The sequence below is a fragment of the Sarcophilus harrisii genome, chromosome 4, assembly GCF_902635505.1.
Source record: "Sarcophilus harrisii chromosome 4, mSarHar1.11, whole genome shotgun sequence".
Taxonomy (NCBI): domain Eukaryota; kingdom Metazoa; phylum Chordata; class Mammalia; order Dasyuromorphia; family Dasyuridae; genus Sarcophilus; species Sarcophilus harrisii.
The window spans coordinates 310,274,184-310,291,903 of NC_045429.1; the positions used below are offsets into that span (position 1 = coordinate 310,274,184).

Consider the following 17,720-nt stretch of genomic DNA (forward strand, 5'->3'; position numbering starts at 1 on the left):
CATTATTTTAAAATTGTTTAGAGGGAAATGTTGAGAGAGTTCAATTGGGTTGCTATCTCTATTCTGTCATCTTGTTTTTATTCTTGAAAGGTCTATTATTTTCTTTGACAGAAGTATCCATTCCACAGAGAAAGGCTCAGTTTAGCTCCATTATATTTAGCCATTTCCTAAATATTCCCACTAAATTTTATCCCAGTTATTTGTCCCAGATATTTTTCACAATGTTTTCCTGCCTAATAATCTAAAAGCCCACCAAGGTTTTTTCCTATCCAGTTAGATTTCCATAAGTCCAATGCCCCATACAATGCTTATCAAATTTTTTATTCTGATGAAAAAAAAAGTATAAAAATCTTATTTTTATTTAAAATCAAATGAATCTTCCAAAAATAATTTTTACTGATATATAATCTTTATGAGAAAATATTCATAGAGGCAGCATAGATTAGTAGATTGAGAGCTGACCTCAGAGCCAGGAAAACCTGGATTAAATCCTTCCTCTGAAGAAAGGTTGGTGACTTTCCATAGCACTCACTCACTCAAATCAAATTCATTTGCATGAAATGGCATTACCTCCTGATGTTATATTTGTCTTTGAGAATCAAGGATAAACAACAACAACAACAACTAACTGATTTTAGAGTCCTGAGATTGGATAAGAGGGTCAGCTTGACAATTATGGACATAGTAAGGACCTTTTGTGTTGTGGTAGCTCAAGTTGGTATATGGAGTCTTTTTGAGCAGGAGTAGCTATCTTGTTCTTAAAAAGATGATGTAGTCTCACTCCTGGCTCCCATGTCTAGAATAGTAATGGCTCACTTAGCAACCTCTTCTTTTATGGTAATTATTTTATTCTTTGTTCTAGACATGACCCTTGATAGCTGATGGATACTGTCTTGTTCCATAAACAACTATATGTGGCTGGATATCAGCAAAAATTCCTTTATTGATCCTGACCCCTGGGGTAGATAGGGTAGTTTAGTCAAGGTATACTGGACTCCTTTTCTGAGGGTAGTCTCCGCCAACAGAATAGAGATAAGAATATTGATGTGGGTATATCAAGATAAGGTCAAAATGGGTTCATGATCTAGGCATAAAGAATGACATTATAAATAAATTAGAAGAACATAGGATAGTTTACCTCTCAGACCTGTGGAAGAGGAAAAAATTTGTGACCAAAGAAAAACTTGAGATCTATTTTGATCACAAAATAGATAATTTTGATTATATTAAGTTAAAAAGTTTTTGTACAAACAAAATTAATGCAGACAAGATTAGAAGGGAAGCAATAAACTGGGAAAACATTTTTACATTCAAAGGTTCTGATAAAAGCCTCATTTCCAAAACATATAAAGAATTGACTCAAATTTATAAGAAATCAAGCCATTCTCCAACTGATAAATGGTCAGAGGATATGAACAATTTTCAGATGAAGAAATTGAAACTATTTTCTAGTCATATGAAAAAGTGCTCCAAATCACTCTTGATAAGAGAAATGCAAATTAACACAACTCTGAGATACCACTACATATCTGTCAGATTGGCTAAGATGACAGGAAAAGACAATGACAAATGTTGGAGGGGATGTGGGAAAACTGGGACACTGATTTACTATTGGTAGAATTGTGAACGAATCTAACCATTCTTGAGAGCAATTTGGATCTATGCTCAAAAAAGTTATCAAACTATGCATACCCTTTGATCCAGCAATGTTACTACTGGACTTATATCCCAAAGTGATCTTAAAAGAGGGAAAGGGACCCACATGTGCAAAAATGTTTGTGGCAGCCCTTTTTGTAGTGGCAAGCAACTGGAAACTGAATGGATTCCCATCAATTGGAGAATGGCTGAGTAAATTATGGTATATGAATGTTATGGAATATTATTGTTCTGTAAGAAATGACAAGACATGATTTCAGAAAGGCTTGGAGAAACCTACATGAACTGATGCTAAGTGAAATGAGCAGAACCAGGAGATCACTATACAATGGCAACAAGACTATATGATGATCAATTCTGATGGACGTGGTTTTCTTCAACAATGAATTGATTCAGACCAGCTTCAATTGTTTAGTAATGAAGAGAGCCATCTACACCCAGGGAGAGGACTGTGGGAACTGATTATGGACCACAACATAGCATTTTCACTCTTTGATTTCTTCAGTAAGATAGATTTCTTTATCCAACTGCATGTGTTTGATGTTATTCCCTCTTTGAGTTAATTTTGATGAGAGTTAGGTTATATGTTCTCCTCCCTCTCATATTCTCAATATTTCCCTCAATGGTAAAAGCTCTTTTGTGCCTCTTTTATGCGAGATATTTTACTCCATTCTACGTCTCCCTTTCTGCTTCTTCAAATGTATCCTTCTTTTTTATCCCTTAATTTCAATTCTCTTTATATTTTAGAAATGAGACCTTTATAAAAAAACACTGTAAAAATTGTTTTACAGCTTTCTGCTTCCCTTCTAATCTGAGCTGAATTGGTTTTGTTGGTGCACAACTTTTTTTAATTTAATGTAATCAAAATTATCCATTTTGAATTTCATTCTTTAGCCATAAATTCCTTCCTTTACCAAAGATTTGACATGTAGACTATTCCTTGCTCCCTTAATTTGCTTATGATATTACCTTTTATGTCTAAATCATGAACCCATCTCAACCTTATCTTGATATAGGGTGTGAAATATTGACCTATTCCTAGTTGCCATACTGTTTTCTAATTTTCCCAGCAAATTTTGTCAAATAATGAGCTTGGGTTTACCAAACACTAGATTACTAGTCATTGACAAGTATGTCTTGTGTACCTAACCTATTTCACTCATTCACAACTGTATTTCTTAGCCAGTACCAAATAGTTTTGATGACTGCTATTTTATAACATAGTTTTAGATCTAGTATGGTTAGACCACTTTCCTTTGCATTTTTTTTTTTCATTAATTCCCTTGGTATTCTTGACCTTTTGTTCTTCCAGATTAATTTTGTTATTATATTTTCTAGCTCTATAAGACAATTTTTTGGCAGTTTGATTGGTATGGCACTGAATAAGTAGATTAATTTAGGGAGAATTGTCATTTTCATTGTATTAGTTCAGCCTACTCATGAGCAACTGATACTTTTCCAGTTTTTTAGATCTAACTTAATTTGTGTAAAGTGTTTTGTAATTGTGTTTATGCAGTTGCTAGCTTTGTCTTAACAGGCATTTTATATTGTCTACAGCTATTTTAAATAGGATTGCTCTTTCTATCTCTTGCTGCTGGGCTTTGTGGTAACTTATAGAAATGCTGATGATTTATCTGGTTTATTTTATATCCTATTGCTAAAGTTCTAATTTGTTTCTAGTAGCTTTTTAGGTGATTCTCAAGAATTCTCTAAGTATATCATATCATCTACAAAGAGTGATAGTTTTATTCCTTCATTGCCTATTTCCTTCATTTTTTTAATGCTAAAGCTAACATTTCCAGAATAATATTGAATAATAGTGGTGATAATGAGTATCCTTATTTCACCCCTAAACTTATTGGGATAGCTTTTGGTTTATCCTCATTACATATAATGTTTGACAATGGTTTTAGATACATGCTACTTACCATTTTAAGAAAATATTCATTTATTACTATATTCTTTAGTGTTTTAGGAATTGGTGTTTATTTTGTCATTTTTCTGCATCTATTGAGATAATCATATGATTTCTATTAGTTTTGTTATTGATACGGTCAATTATGTTGATCATTTTCATGATATTGAACAAGCCCTGAATTCCTGGTAAAATCCATCTTGGTCATAATATATTATTGTTGTGATAATTTGGTGTAACCTCCTTGCTAATATTTTATTTAAATTTTTTATATCAATATTCATTAGGAAAAGTAGTCTATAATTTTCTCTATTTTAATTCTTCTTTGTTTAGGTATTGGTACCATATGTGTGTCATAAAAAGAATTTGATAGGACTCCTTCTTTGCCTGTTTTTCCACATAGTTTAAGTAGTATTGGAACTAACTGTTCTTTAAGTATTTGATATAATTCACTGGTAACTCCATCAGGCCATAGGGATTTTTTTTTCTTAGGGAGTTCATTCATGGCTTGTTCAATTTCTTTTTCCTAAATTTAAGTGTTTTATTTCCTCTTCTGTTAATCTGGGTAATCTATATTTTTATAAGTATTCATCTACTTCACTTAGATTGTCAGATTTATTGACATATAGTTGGGCAAAATAGCTCCTAATTATTGCTCTAATTTTCTCTTCATTGGTGGTAAGTTCACTCTTTTCATTTTTTATACTGGTAATTTGGTTTTCTTCTTTCTTTTTTTCTGATCAAATTAATCAAAAATTTATTTATTGTTGATTTTTAAAAAAATAAAACTAAGTTTTATTTACTAGTTCAATAGTATTCTTTCCATTTTATTTAATCTTTCCTCTGCATTCCAGAATTTCTAATTTGGTATTTAATTAGGTGTTCTAATTTTTTTCTAGCTTTTTTAGTTACATGCCCAATTCATTTCTCTTTTTTATTTACGTGAGCATGTAAAAATTTCCCCTAAGAAATTCTTTGGGTGCATCCCACAAGTTTTGGTATGTTGCCTCCTTATTGTCATTCTCTTGTGTGAAATTATTGATTGTTTCTATGATTTGTTGTTTGACCCATTTCTTTGGATTAGATTATTTAGTTTTCAATTAATTTTTGCTCTATTTTCCATAGACCTTTATTTCATGTAATTTTTATTTCATAATGATCTGAAAAGATGCATTTAATATTCTGCCTTTTTGCATTTGATTGTTAAGTTTTTATGCCCTATTATATGGTCTGTTTTTGTGTAGACCTCATGTACTGATGAGAAGAGTCCCCATTCAGTTTTCTCCAGAGGCCTATCATATATAACTTTTCTAAAATTTTATTCTCCTTAACTTCTTTATGGTTCATTTTGTGGTAAGATTTTTTACTTATGAGAGAGGGAGTTTGAAATCCTCCTCTAGAATAGTTTTGCTTTCTCCTCCTGCAATTCATTTATTAATTTCTCTTCAATGAATTTGGATTTTATACCTCTTGGTGCATATATGTTTAGTATTGATATTACTTTATTGTCTGTGGTACCCTTTATCAAGATGTAGTTTCCTTCCTATTTCTTTTAATTAAATGTATTTTTGCTTTTGCTTTATGTGAGATCAGTATCACTACCCCTGCTTCTTTTTTTTAAACTTCAGCTGAAGCATAATATATTCTGCTCTAGCCTTTTATCTTACTCTTTATATATCTTTCTGCTTCAAATGTGTTTCTTGTAAACAACAAATTGTGGGATTCTGGCTTTTAATACATTCTGCTATCTGTTTCTGATTTATGGGAGAGTTCATCCCATTTCCATTCCCAGTTAAGATTACTAACTTTATATTTCCCACCTGTTTTCCTCTGTTTATATTTTCCTTTTTCCTTTCACCCTTTCCCTCCTCTCCAGTGTTTTGCTTCTGACCCTTATCTCCTTCAATTTGCCCTCTTTTTTTTCTTCGCTCTTTCCCCTTCAACTTTCTTGTAGCATGGGACAAATTTCTATGGCAAACTAAAGTATATATGATATTGGGACAGCTAAATGGCACAGTAGATAGAGCACAGGCTCCGGAATCAGGAGGACTTGCATTTGAATCTGGCTTCAGATACTTAATACTTACTAGCTGTATGATCCTAGGCAAGTCATTTAACCTCAATTGCCTAGCTCCCCTTCCTCCAAAAAAAAAAAAAAAAAGACTCATTAAAAAAAAAAGTATGTATGATATTCCTTTCAGCCAAATCCAATGAAATTAAGATTCAAACAATGCTCATCCCCCCTGCCTTCTTTTCGCCATCTATAATAGGTGTTTTGTGCCTCTTTATATGATGTAATTTACCCCATTTTATCTCCCATTTTATCTTTTCCTAGTACAATTCTTTTTCTACCCTTTAATTTCTTTTTTATGTCATCATACTAAATTCAACTAAATATCCACACTCTCTTTGTATATCCCTTCTAATTACCTTGACAAAGATACGGTTCTCAAGAGTTACAAGGATCATCTTCCCATGTTGGGATGTAAGCAATTTAACTTTTTAAAAAATATTTTTTTCTTTCTTGTTTACCTTTTTATGTTTTTGTTGAGTCTTGTTTTTGAAGGCCATATTTTCCATTCAGCTGTGGTCTTTTCATCAAAAATGATTGAAAATTCCCTTTTCATTTAATGTCTATCTTTCCTCCTGAAAGATAATGCTCAGTTTTACTGGGTAGTTGATTCTTGGTTATAACCCAAGATCCTTTGCCTTCTGGAATATGGTATTTTTTAAAGTAGAAGCTGCTAAACTCTGATTGTGGTAATCCTGATTATGGCTCCTCAATATTTGAATTGTTTCTTTCTGGCTGCCTGCAGTACTTCCTTCTTGATCTGATAATTCTGGAATTTTGGGGAGTATTCCTTGAGAGTATCATTTTTAGTCTCTTTCAGGAGGTGATCAGTGGATTCTTTCAGTGACTATTTTATCCTTTGGTTTAGGAGATTTTCTATTGAATTCAGGTTAAGATACCTTGGAAGGATTTTAAGAAAGGTCTGTCTCACTTAGTCAGGAGGGACATGACCTAGTAGTGGCATAGCAAATTAGCAGGAGCCTCTCAGACAAAGAACAGCAGCAATGGCCTGTCTATCCTGCATCAGAGGCAATTTAATAATTTCTTGAAAGATGTTGTCTAGGCTCTCTTTTTGATCATGACTTTCAGGTATTCCTTAGATTATCTCTCCTGGATATGTTTTCCAGGTTGGTTGTTTTTTTACTGAGGTATTTTATATTTTCTTCTATTTTTCCAGTTTTATGATTTTATTTGAATGATTCTTGATGTCTTATGGAGCCATTCATTTCCATTTGTTCACTTCTAATTTTTAATGAACTGTTTTCTTCAGTTACCTTTTTTACCTCCTTTTCATTTGGCCAATTGCACTTTTAAAGGAATTATTCTGTTCAGTGGATTTTTTTTTTTTCCCATTTCACCAATTCTATTTTTTAGAATTGTTTTCTTCCGTATCTTTTTCTTTTCCATTTTTCCACATCTGTTTTTTAAGGAGTCCTTTTTGTCAGTGTGTATATATATTTTCTATTTTGCCAAATCTACTTTTTAAGATGTTGTTTTTCCTTCAGTCAATTCTGTGCTTCCTTTTCCATGGTATTGGCTTTCTCCTCTAAGTTTTCATAATTCTCCTGCATAACTGTCATTTCTTTTGCCTATTTTCGTTCTTTCTTTATTTTTAAAATCTTTTTTGAACTCTTCCAAATGAGGCTTTTGACCTTGAGAGCAGTTCATATCTCACTTTGAGGCTTTACATGTGGGCATTTTACCATTGCTCTCCTTTTCTGAATTTGCATTCTGATTTTCCCTGTTGCCAAAATAGTTTTCTATGGTCAGGGATCTTTTTACTTTTTTGCTTATTTTTAAAAATTGAGCTTTGCTCCTGGGGTGTAGGGCCTATTGTTCAAAAATATTTATTTATTTATTTTTTACAGGGAGACAAGGAACTCTCACTGACTTTCTATTCTGTTCTGTTCTGGGGCTGGTGGTTATGTTGACCTACCTTAGTCTGCCTATTATATTAGGCTTCAGCATCTCCCAATTTGCCTTGTGTGATTGGGTTGGTGATCTTATCACTGGCCTACTGAGTCACTGGTCCTCTGATGCAGGATAGAGAGGCCATTGCTGCTGTTCTTTGTCTGAGAGGCTCCTGCTAATTTGCTATGCCACTACTAGGTCATGTCCCTCCTGACTAAGTGAGACAGACCTTTCCTAAAATCCTTCCAAGGTATCTTAACCTGAAAAATTGTTTCACACCAAATATTTGTGGCTCGAAACCCCAAAAGCCATTCTGAGGCTTGAACTAGCACTAATTCTAAGGGAAAGTTGGGAAAGCTCAGGCAATGTCCTGGCTTCTCTCTTCCATCTTTGCTTTGCCTGGAAGGACAGCTTATTATTTTTATTTCTTCATTATTTTTATTATTTTTATTTTTTCTTTTTATTATTTTTTATTATTATTTTTAATTTTATTTTTAATTCCTCAATTCTAAAAAAAAAAAAAATTGGAATGAACCTTCAATAATTACCACAGTGAGATTTTGTACTTTTTTGCAGCTCTATTAGATGTATGAATGTGAAGGTATAATCATCTCTGGAATATCATCTGTGAAAGTCAACAAGCTATTGATTCTGAAAAATAGAAAATGTAAACAATAGATATTGAGTATAATTAGCACCAATTTTTTGTGAATTACTTTTTTTATTAGCTTTTTAAAAATCTCCCTTTGCATTTGGCCAATTGTAGTTTTAAAGGAGATTTGTTCCCCCAATTTTTTTTCCCATTTCATAAATTTTATTTTTTAAGGAGTTGTTTTCTTTTTCCATTTTGCCAAATTTATTTTTAAGAAGTTGTTTTCTTCTATTTATTTATCTATTTAGTCAATCCTATTCTTTTTTTTTTTAATAGCTTTTTATTTACAAGTTATATGTATGGGTAATTTTACAGCATTGACAATTGCAAGCTCTAGAATTTGGCTATATTCTTGTGAATTTTCATTTTGGGATTTCTTTGAGGTGGTGATGAGTAGATTCTTTCTTTGGATAATTTTTTGAAATATGAAATCTAGGCTTTTTTAAATAATGCATTTCATTTCAGGTAATCCAATAATTTTAAAATTGTATTTCCTTAATCTACTTTCTAGGTTAATAGTATATCTAACATTTCATATTTTCTTCTATTTTTCATTTTTTAGATGTTGTATTTTATTGTTTCTTGATGTCTTTTACTTGCCTTGTGTTACTGACCTCTCCTTCCAACCTTTAAGTTTTTTTGGGCTGGAAAAATGTCTTACTTGTTGGTTCTGTTACTCCAAAATTTGATTTCAGAAATTTTAAAGTTGTTTGAAGGGCAAGATTGGTAAATTTCAATTGGGTTTGCTGCCTGTCATGTTGACATTGTCTCATGTCTTATATCATCATTTTCATTTTCATAATTAAAATTTTAACATTTTTTTTTCAATGATAGGTTCAAGGCTTCCAGATTGAACTTGATAAAGAGAAAGGAGATTCTCAGAAGAAAATTCGTAAATTGGAGGAGGCTTTGAGGTATGTTAATAGTGTCACAAATGCATTTTTTCCTGGAAATGATCTAGTGTTTAATTTCTATGTAATAGTTTTCTAGCATATTCATTTTAAGTTTCTGTAAGACTCTTGTTATGGTTTCATTTGAATGATGTTTCCATAATAATGCATACTTTCAGGATTTTATTACTATTGTGAAAAAAAAATTTAAGGAAAAAAATCAATTTACCTGTGTAGTAATAGGAATATAAGACAAGAGAGTTTAATAGGTTTCAGATGCTCCCTTATAAACAAGTTATAATAGATTTACAAAATATTAAGATGTACAGATTCTTAGGACACTATGAACAACCTCTCTTTTATGGTGTGCAATTATTGGAATAGGAATTCAAAAGTGCTTGTCAGTAGCATATCAAAGATTTATTAATTTTGTGTTTCCGGATATTACCTACTAGAGCATATGTGGTTGGTACTCAGTATCACTGATTGAAAGTGGCATCTAGAGGCACTACAACATTATGTTTAAGATTATTTTGTAGTACCTCAGTTTCCCTGAATTGTAATACCTCAGTTTCCCTGAGTTAGTATGCTATGTCCAAACCCCCTTTCCTGGCCATTAGGACTGAGAATTAGGGTCTCTGAACTCTGGCCACTTTCACATTCTAAAGAGTCATAAAACTCCAGATGGCTTATCTCAAATACCTGGATGGCATTCACTATCTTTTCTGTCCCTGACTTTCTGTCTTCTGCTTGATTACCTTCTTGACCTCCAACTTATGAGAATTAATAGTCCTTCCTGAAATTGACTTACTAAATGTTTCTTCCTCCCTTGCCTTTGTTTTCCTGATAGTTGGAGCCCTGTAAAAGTCTCTGGAATTAATTGCTGTCTGCTAGGTGGTTTGAGACAAGAGTCCCATCCAGCTGACTAGTCCAAACTCTCCACTATTAAAATATTAAAAACCTAATCTCTGTTTTGCCTTAGTTTCTCTGGCATTACATTTCATTTCATAGTTTTAAAATATAAAGGCTTTGATATTTTCTTAATGAAAAATTACCAAAATTATTAAAAATTCACTATTCACATCTTTAAAGAACACCTTGAGTGAAATAATTTTTGATGTGGTAAAATGAAATTGCTGCTCTATAAACATTAGGAAGTTTTGTTTTGTTACTATTTTTATTGGATTGTTGAATATATTTACATTAAAATTATGAGTTGGGCTTCTATTTGTCTATATTGCTTTCCCCCCATCCCCAACCCGTTTTTCTTTTTTTTTCTCTGTAAACCAAGTACAATAACTCTTCTGTTAAATTAGATTAATCTACTTTAAGGCAATCCTATATTCACGTTAGCTCTCTTCTACTCACCCTCAAAAATTCCTCCTTCACTTCCCCTCCTGCTTGTCACCTCTTTTCCTAATTTTATAACTTTGCTTAAATTATAAGTTTTCTTTCTCTAATTTAATTCTTTTCTTCTTTCACCCTTTCTCAGTTAACTATTCAAGTAAGATATTCTTCCTTTTTAGAACAGTTTCAATGTTAATATTGCCTTGTTGCCTGGTAGAATTTGCTCACTCTTTTTCTATTGTGCTTCATTCTTAGTAATATCACTTCCTGTAGGTGGGAGAGATAATATCCCATGGTAGAAATTTTTCCAAGTTCCTCCTTATTCAGTTTATTATTTATTTTTGCCCTCTTAGTCATATTTTCCCTATTTGCCTAGAAATCCTCTCCCCTCCCTCAGCCTAAGTCCTTCCATTCTTCTGATTGTGACTTGTTCCTGGAAGTCCCCCTTCTCTTGAGACAAGATAAATGGTCTTTTGAAGTACCAAATCCTTGAAAAGTTAACCCATTTTAATTTATAGAATATCTCTCTTCTCCCATGAAAACATTCATCAGTGTCACTTCTTCCTGCTATTAAAACAATATTTCCTCCTTTCTTTTTTCCTGTTTTGTTGCCTCTTTACCTACCCAACTAGAGATTCTCATCTTCCAGATGTGTTACTTAAGTAGCTTTTGTGGTGTTCTCTTCTTTTTCTATAATATGATGATTCTCTGTGAGAGCAGGTTTCTTGGGGAGATTTTCTGGAGGCAGCCTTAGTTTCGGTTCAGAGTAATAATCACTCCAAATACAGCCAGCTGATAAAATCCAACCGTTTATTTTCTTCTTCCAAGTCTTATCTCTTTCCTTGGGCCCAGTTAGCTTTCCTGACTCCTGGCAATCTTCCGAACTAACTCTCACTCTGTCAATCTGCTTTAGCTCAACTCAGACATCGTGGCTTCTTCTGAACTGACTGACTTACTGAAGCTCTAAGAGCTTCTTATATATGATCTCTTAAAGGTGTGAATCCAAAGGTTGACTCCTCCTCTGAGAGAGTGGGATTGTGGGTTTCTGACTTGTGAATCTCCCAAACTTGTGAACTAATGTGTGAGCTAATGTGTGAACTCTCAAAGGTGTTAACTTAAGCATTGTTTCTATCAATACTACTGACTTAACACTTTGTAAGGATTTGCTCTAATGTGTGAACCAATAAGCATTGTATCGATTCCATTGAATTAACACTAGGATTCTAACATCTCCCTTGAGTTATCACCTTGTTTCAAGTTCTGGCTCATAACAAGCTTTGACTGTCATAATTAATGAGCAATTTGTTAATTTTGTTAATAATGCTAGCACATTAATAAAAGGATGGTAATTTGTCTGTTGCTCTCAATCCAAAGATTCTTTATGGCGGGGGTCTGTAAACTGTAATATATATGCCCATGAAGAGTAGGTGTTCCTCAGAGTAGCAGTTAGTCCTAATTGTTTAATAGTTAATGAGAAAATAAATATTTTATTGAGAGGGTGAACTATATGTGAGGGTCTTGGGACACCTGATTTGACTAAATTTTGGTCAAAGAGACATTAGTTTCCATATCAATTGTCTGATAAGAGGATCCATATTTTATTAGACCTGTCTGAACAAACACAATGAGCAGGAATGTACCAATTAGCCCAAATTTAGAATTTCTTTTGCTGTCTTATTAGATCTTGACCTGGATAAATCTCTGTTTAGGATTTTCCATACTGGTAGGAAGTAGAAAAGGGAAAAACCCTTAACCCTAATGCAATAATTAGCTATTCATGCTAGGGAGTAATAATTATTTCTCACACACAGACACTACAGCAGTTATTTTCCTTTGTATCCTTTATTTCTTTCTTCCTCTTTTATGTTCTCATTTTGTAATTTAATCTTGTTGAAATATTGATAAGGGGAGGATTCTGAGAACATGTCAGGGTAGGTTGATAAATTTCAAGCTCTTCAGATTTCCCCCACAAATAGAACAAATTTGTACCTCAGGATAGATAACAGGCTGGCGAAAAATCAAGACTCGGAACAGAACAGGGGTCCTCCTGATACAACCCTAGAAAAACCCGGACTAGAGATTAACTTGTTTGAAGTGCAAATGCCTCTGGGCTAGCTTTGCAGAAACATAAAATGGGGACTCCTCTGACTAGCTAGGTGTGGCTGGAGTTTCAGCAGGAACCACAGAGACATTCACCTCCCAGACTGTTTGTCAAGTCGGGGGTTAAATTCGGAAAGACAAGTGAACCTAAACTGATTGGGAATGCCAGGTTCAGCTGTACTGCTGAGATGTGGGCCCTTGCTGAGAAGGACTCACTGTGCTTGGTGAGTTTAGAGGCAGTACAGTAGGGATGCTGCTGACTGTGGACACTTGCAGGAGGGTGGAGCTTTTGGTTTGGGGTTCCAGGTGAGAGTAGAGAGTTAAAAGGAAGCTTGAGGCACTGTCCCTCCCACTCATGATTAAAGAGACTTACATAAATACCTCTTATTTAGAAAAAAGAAATGAACTGGTAAAAAGAAGGAACCCCACCATTGAAACATATTATGGGAACAGGGAAGACCAGAGTTCATCTTCAGTGGAGGACATTTTAGTAAAAAAAAAAAAAAAAAAAACAACTTCTACCCCAGAGTAATGTGAAATGGCTCCTTGGCATTAAAATTAAAATTAAAAGAATTTAAAAATCAAATGAGAAACATTGAGGGAAAACTGAAAATAAAAACTTATGGAATAAAAGTTAATTAACTAGAAAAGGAGGTACAGAGTCTCAAAGATGAAAATAATTCTTTGAAAATTAGAATTGGTTAAAGGGAAGCCAGTGAAGTTATGAGAAACTAAGAAATAACTAAACACATTATAAAGAATGAGAAAATAGAACAGAATGTGGAACATCTTACAAGAAAAAATGACAAATATGGAGAACAGATTAAGAAGAGAAAACATAAGAATAATTGGACTTACAGAAAATTGTGACCAAAAAAGATAACTTTGACACAGTAATGCAGAAAATAAAGGAGTGATAGAATATGAAGGTAAAGTAGACATAGAAAAAAAAAATCTATGTGTCATTACCTCAAAAGAGATACTTTGTAGAAAACACACAGGTATATTGTCAAAACAAAAGAAAGATTGGCAAAATCAAGGGAAAAATAGTTATCAGGTTATACAAATGAAATACAGAGGAAGACAGAGGCATTAGAGGGGGAGGAGGGCTCAGTTCTGAAAACCTGCTCACATTGGGAATGAGTTCACTTGGCAGCACAACATATATATCATGAAGGGTATAGCACCCTTCAAAATATATAAAGAAATAAGGGTGGAGAGATGGGTGGATGGGCAAGCAAAGGGGGAGGAAAGAAGACAAGGGAGGGATCTCTGGGTTAGAGGGAGGTTAAGTAATAGCAGGCAAGTTATGTAGCAGACTTCAATTAAAGAAGCAGCATGGATAGGAAAGACATTTTTGTGTGGGGCGGGGTGGGAAGTATTGAGAGGTATGTGGGTATGAGTATGAATGTCTATATCTATATATGTATACATAAATATATCTTTTCTTAACTGTAGCTTGGTTGGGAGAGGTGGGAGAGATGAAAGAGGAGAAAAAGAATAAAATAAATAAGGTATGCAGCACAGAACCAAAGAACAATCAGTTTACATAGAAGTAAAGAAAAAATGGGCATTCATGAATATAATTTCTTCTATTAATATATGTATATATATATATACACACTTTCTTGGTCTGGTAATTATTTATTGTGTATTTTGAATCTTCCTTAATGTTCTGTTGGGCACATGACAATGTTCTCTTTTGTTTTACTTTATTTTGTTTTGTATTTCTTTTCTGTTTTTCTTTTATTCTTACTCTCTTTTCAAATAAAATAAATTTTAAAATAAAATAAAATATCAACATAACTGTGGTAAAGTGTTGTGAAATTTAGTCACTTATGTTCCAGTCCTGTTTCTCCATTATTATTACTATTTGAATTCTGCTTTGTCTCCTTGTGTGTTTTTAAAAGGAAATATATTAATGATCTCTCTATTATAATTTTGATATTTTGCTTCATTGTTACATTTATTTAACTTTATATATATATATACACATATATGTATTGTTAGGGGGTGTTTGAAATCCAAATAATATATTCAGTTCTAATCTTTTTCTAGGAATATTTCAGTTGCCTCTTTTTATTGGATATATATCTTTTTTCATTAGTGCTTAGACTCAGGTTTGGTCTTCTCAGGTTGTATCTTTTATTTCCTTTGTTCTTTGGAACATATTATTCCATTCCTTTCTGCAGTTTTTGATGGGTACAGAATAGTTTTCTCTTATTAAAGTTTTCTTTTCTTTCAATTTGAATATCTTTCTCCTGGTAACTTGAAGTATTTATTGTTAGTCACTGGCATTTTTAAATGCCGGTTAAATTTTTAAAAGTTTGCAGGGTTTTACTTTGTTTCCAAAAGGTAATATGTAGATTCTTCAATTGAAACTTTGTTCTATGTTCAGAAGTTCTGGGCATTTTTCTTATATTATTTCTTGCCTTACAGTGCTCAGATTTTGGGACTTGTCATGTTCTTCTGGGAGATCTGGGAGATAAGGATCTGGGAGATCCTTAAATTTTCTCCACATATCCTATCTTTGAATTCAATATGTGTTGCATGTGTGGTGATTATATTTTCTTTTAATATTATTGCACTTTACTTTTTTCTTCCAGATTGTCCTTTACTTCTTTATATTTTAATTTCCAATCAATTATTCTCTTTTATTTTCTTTGGTAACATTTGTCATAGTTTCAGGTTTTTATTTATGCTATGTAAGCCACAAATTCTATGTTTAAAATTCTTATCTCCTTTAACCTATTTAGAAGCATCCTGTTATGGATCCATGCTCTTCAGAATCTATAATATTCTCTGTCTCATTGGTGTATATTCATTTTCCTTTGCTTCCAATATTTGCTTGTAGATGGAGGAGTCTTTTAGTTGATCTGGAGACCATATTTTCTTCTGTCATTAATATCTTCTCTGTTGGTTTATTTGCCTAGGGTCCAAGAATTTAATTAAATTGTCTTCCTTTTGAAATTCCTTTGACAATTTTCGTCTGTTTTTTTCCCCTTTCTGTTCTTTAATCACTCACTTTCTGATTACATCTTCATTGATGATGGTTTCTCATGGGGCTTTGTTTCATAAACTCTTCTGAGCTCTCTCCTATGGTGGGCAGTTCACATATGTAAGTCTGTGTTCCAAGTTCCTTCTGGGGAATGCAATTATCCCCAGGTGGCAGCTGGGCTCTTTCCCTTAAACTTAATGGAGTTGTTACATAGCTATAATACCCCTCTCCTTCTCTAGGTCCCTCTCTTCCTTAGCCTTCGGACTGAGCTTTTTTGTAGCACAAAACACTGCTTTACTGGTGTCCCAGACAGAGTAAACTCCTGCCTTTTGTTTTTTTTCAATTCTGTTGGAAGCCATAAGTTCTGTTACAAACCCATGTGTCTCGTTATGCAGCACTGCTGGCGTAGTATGACAGCTGATAGTGGAGGGACTATGAGTCTATTAAAATTTAAGGAGTAGCCTTCTTTATTGTTAGGTCATTGAATTGTTACCTTGTTAGCTCTTGGAAACACAGCTAAAATTACTTTATTTCTTCCATGTATTCCCATTTTGGTGAGGTCATGAATATTTGCAGAACATGTGTAATCTTCCATACATACTATTGGTTATGTGACCCAGAAATTATACACACACACACACACACACACACACATACACACACATGTATGTGTTTATATGAATTTAATTCTCATTTCTTAAGTAGATGAGTTGTCAATAATTTTTAATATAATGTCAAATACATGAATAATGTGATGGGGAAGTATTAAAAGTATCGTGAAATCTTTATTTCACAAAAATTTGCCAAAAGGCTATTGATATCTGAAAAATAAAAAAAATATAGACTCACATTTCTGTTTTTGAATCTAAGGGAATTTCTAGATACACTTTATTCCAGACTAAATTTTGTGTTGTTAGAAGAAGTCAAATATTAGATCTAAATTGCAATTATTTTGAACATTTCAACCAAATCCTTCCTAATGCTTAAACAAGGAAAAGAGCCTTTTTTTTTTTTTTTTTTTTTTTGGTTCATATCCTTTAAAGCATTCTTTTTTTGAGTACATATTATACAGTTCAGAGGATACAAAAACCAGAGTGGGGTTGTTCAGTTGTTCAGTCTTATCTGACATTTTGTGACCCCATGGACTATGGCATGCTAGGCCCTTCTCTCCTCAACTTTCTCTTAAATTCTATCTATCATGTTCATTGCTTCCATGATACTTTCTATACATCTCATTCTTTGCCAATCTTTCCCAACATTAGGGTCTTTTCTAGTGAGTCTTGCCTTCTCACTATGTGGTCAAAATATTTAAACTTCAACTTCAGTTTTTGACCTTCTAGTGAATAGTATGAGAAATAATCCTTTTAGATTATATAATCTAATATTATATAATCCAGATAAATAATCCTGACTGAAATACAGTATTAATCAATTTGATAGAATTCATATCAAAGTTCTGTATATAATGCCAGTGAGTTGCTGATTCTAAGTTTACTTGCTTAATTATAAAAAATTAAATAGATGCCCTCCACCTTTGCTTCTCCTTGTCATGGTGACCAAGTTCAGTGTAGTAGAGGTGGATCAATTACATCGAAAGTCCCACAAAATATTTTGTACTTCTATATCTGTCACTTAGGACTAGGTGGCCATCTTATGACCACTTTAGTCACTGACTATGATAATTTGTACTCTCTCCTCTTGCCCAACTAAGGAGAAGCCTGTCCATCTTATATGGAGATATTCCTTGTTTCATTCAACTTGTGACCCTGCTGACATATTATTTTGCTTATTTTAGCTTATGCATCATATGTCAATCAATGGAATTATTCTGTGTTTGTTATAGTTGTTCTTGAACATCTATATATCTAGACCTATAAAATAGGATCTTGGCAATTTTAATAGATTTGTGATGGAAAGTGCCATCCATATCCAGAGAGAGAAGTATGAAGAGTGAATGTGGATCAAAACATAATATTCTCACCTTTGTGGTTATTGGGTTTTTTTTTTTTTTTTTTTTTTTTACTTTCTCATGTTTTTTTTTCCTTTTGACCTCATATTTTTTTTTGAGCTACATGACAAATATGGAAATATGTTTGAAAGAATTGCACACATTTAACTTATATCAGATTGCTTGCTCTCTTAGGGATGGGGAAGCAGGGAAAAGAGGAAGAAATATCTGG

The 17,720-nt window shown here is 33.1% G+C and overlaps 1 protein-coding gene across 13 annotated transcripts in view; it reads left to right on the plus strand.

Annotated features, from left to right (window-relative positions):
* CEP112 (centrosomal protein 112) overlaps positions 1 to 17,720 on the plus strand; it is a 605,978-nt gene that overhangs the window by 179,893 nt on the left and 408,365 nt on the right. For all 13 annotated transcript variants that reach the window (XR_004233797.1, XM_031965673.1, XM_031965672.1 and 10 more), the window contains one exon: positions 9,040 to 9,119. Coding sequence is in view for 12 of the 13 variants with exons in the window: in XM_031965673.1 (XP_031821533.1) it covers positions 9,040 to 9,119 (80 nt within the window). In the remaining variant the exon portion in view is untranslated. The remainder of the gene's footprint in view (positions 1 to 9,039; positions 9,120 to 17,720) is intronic.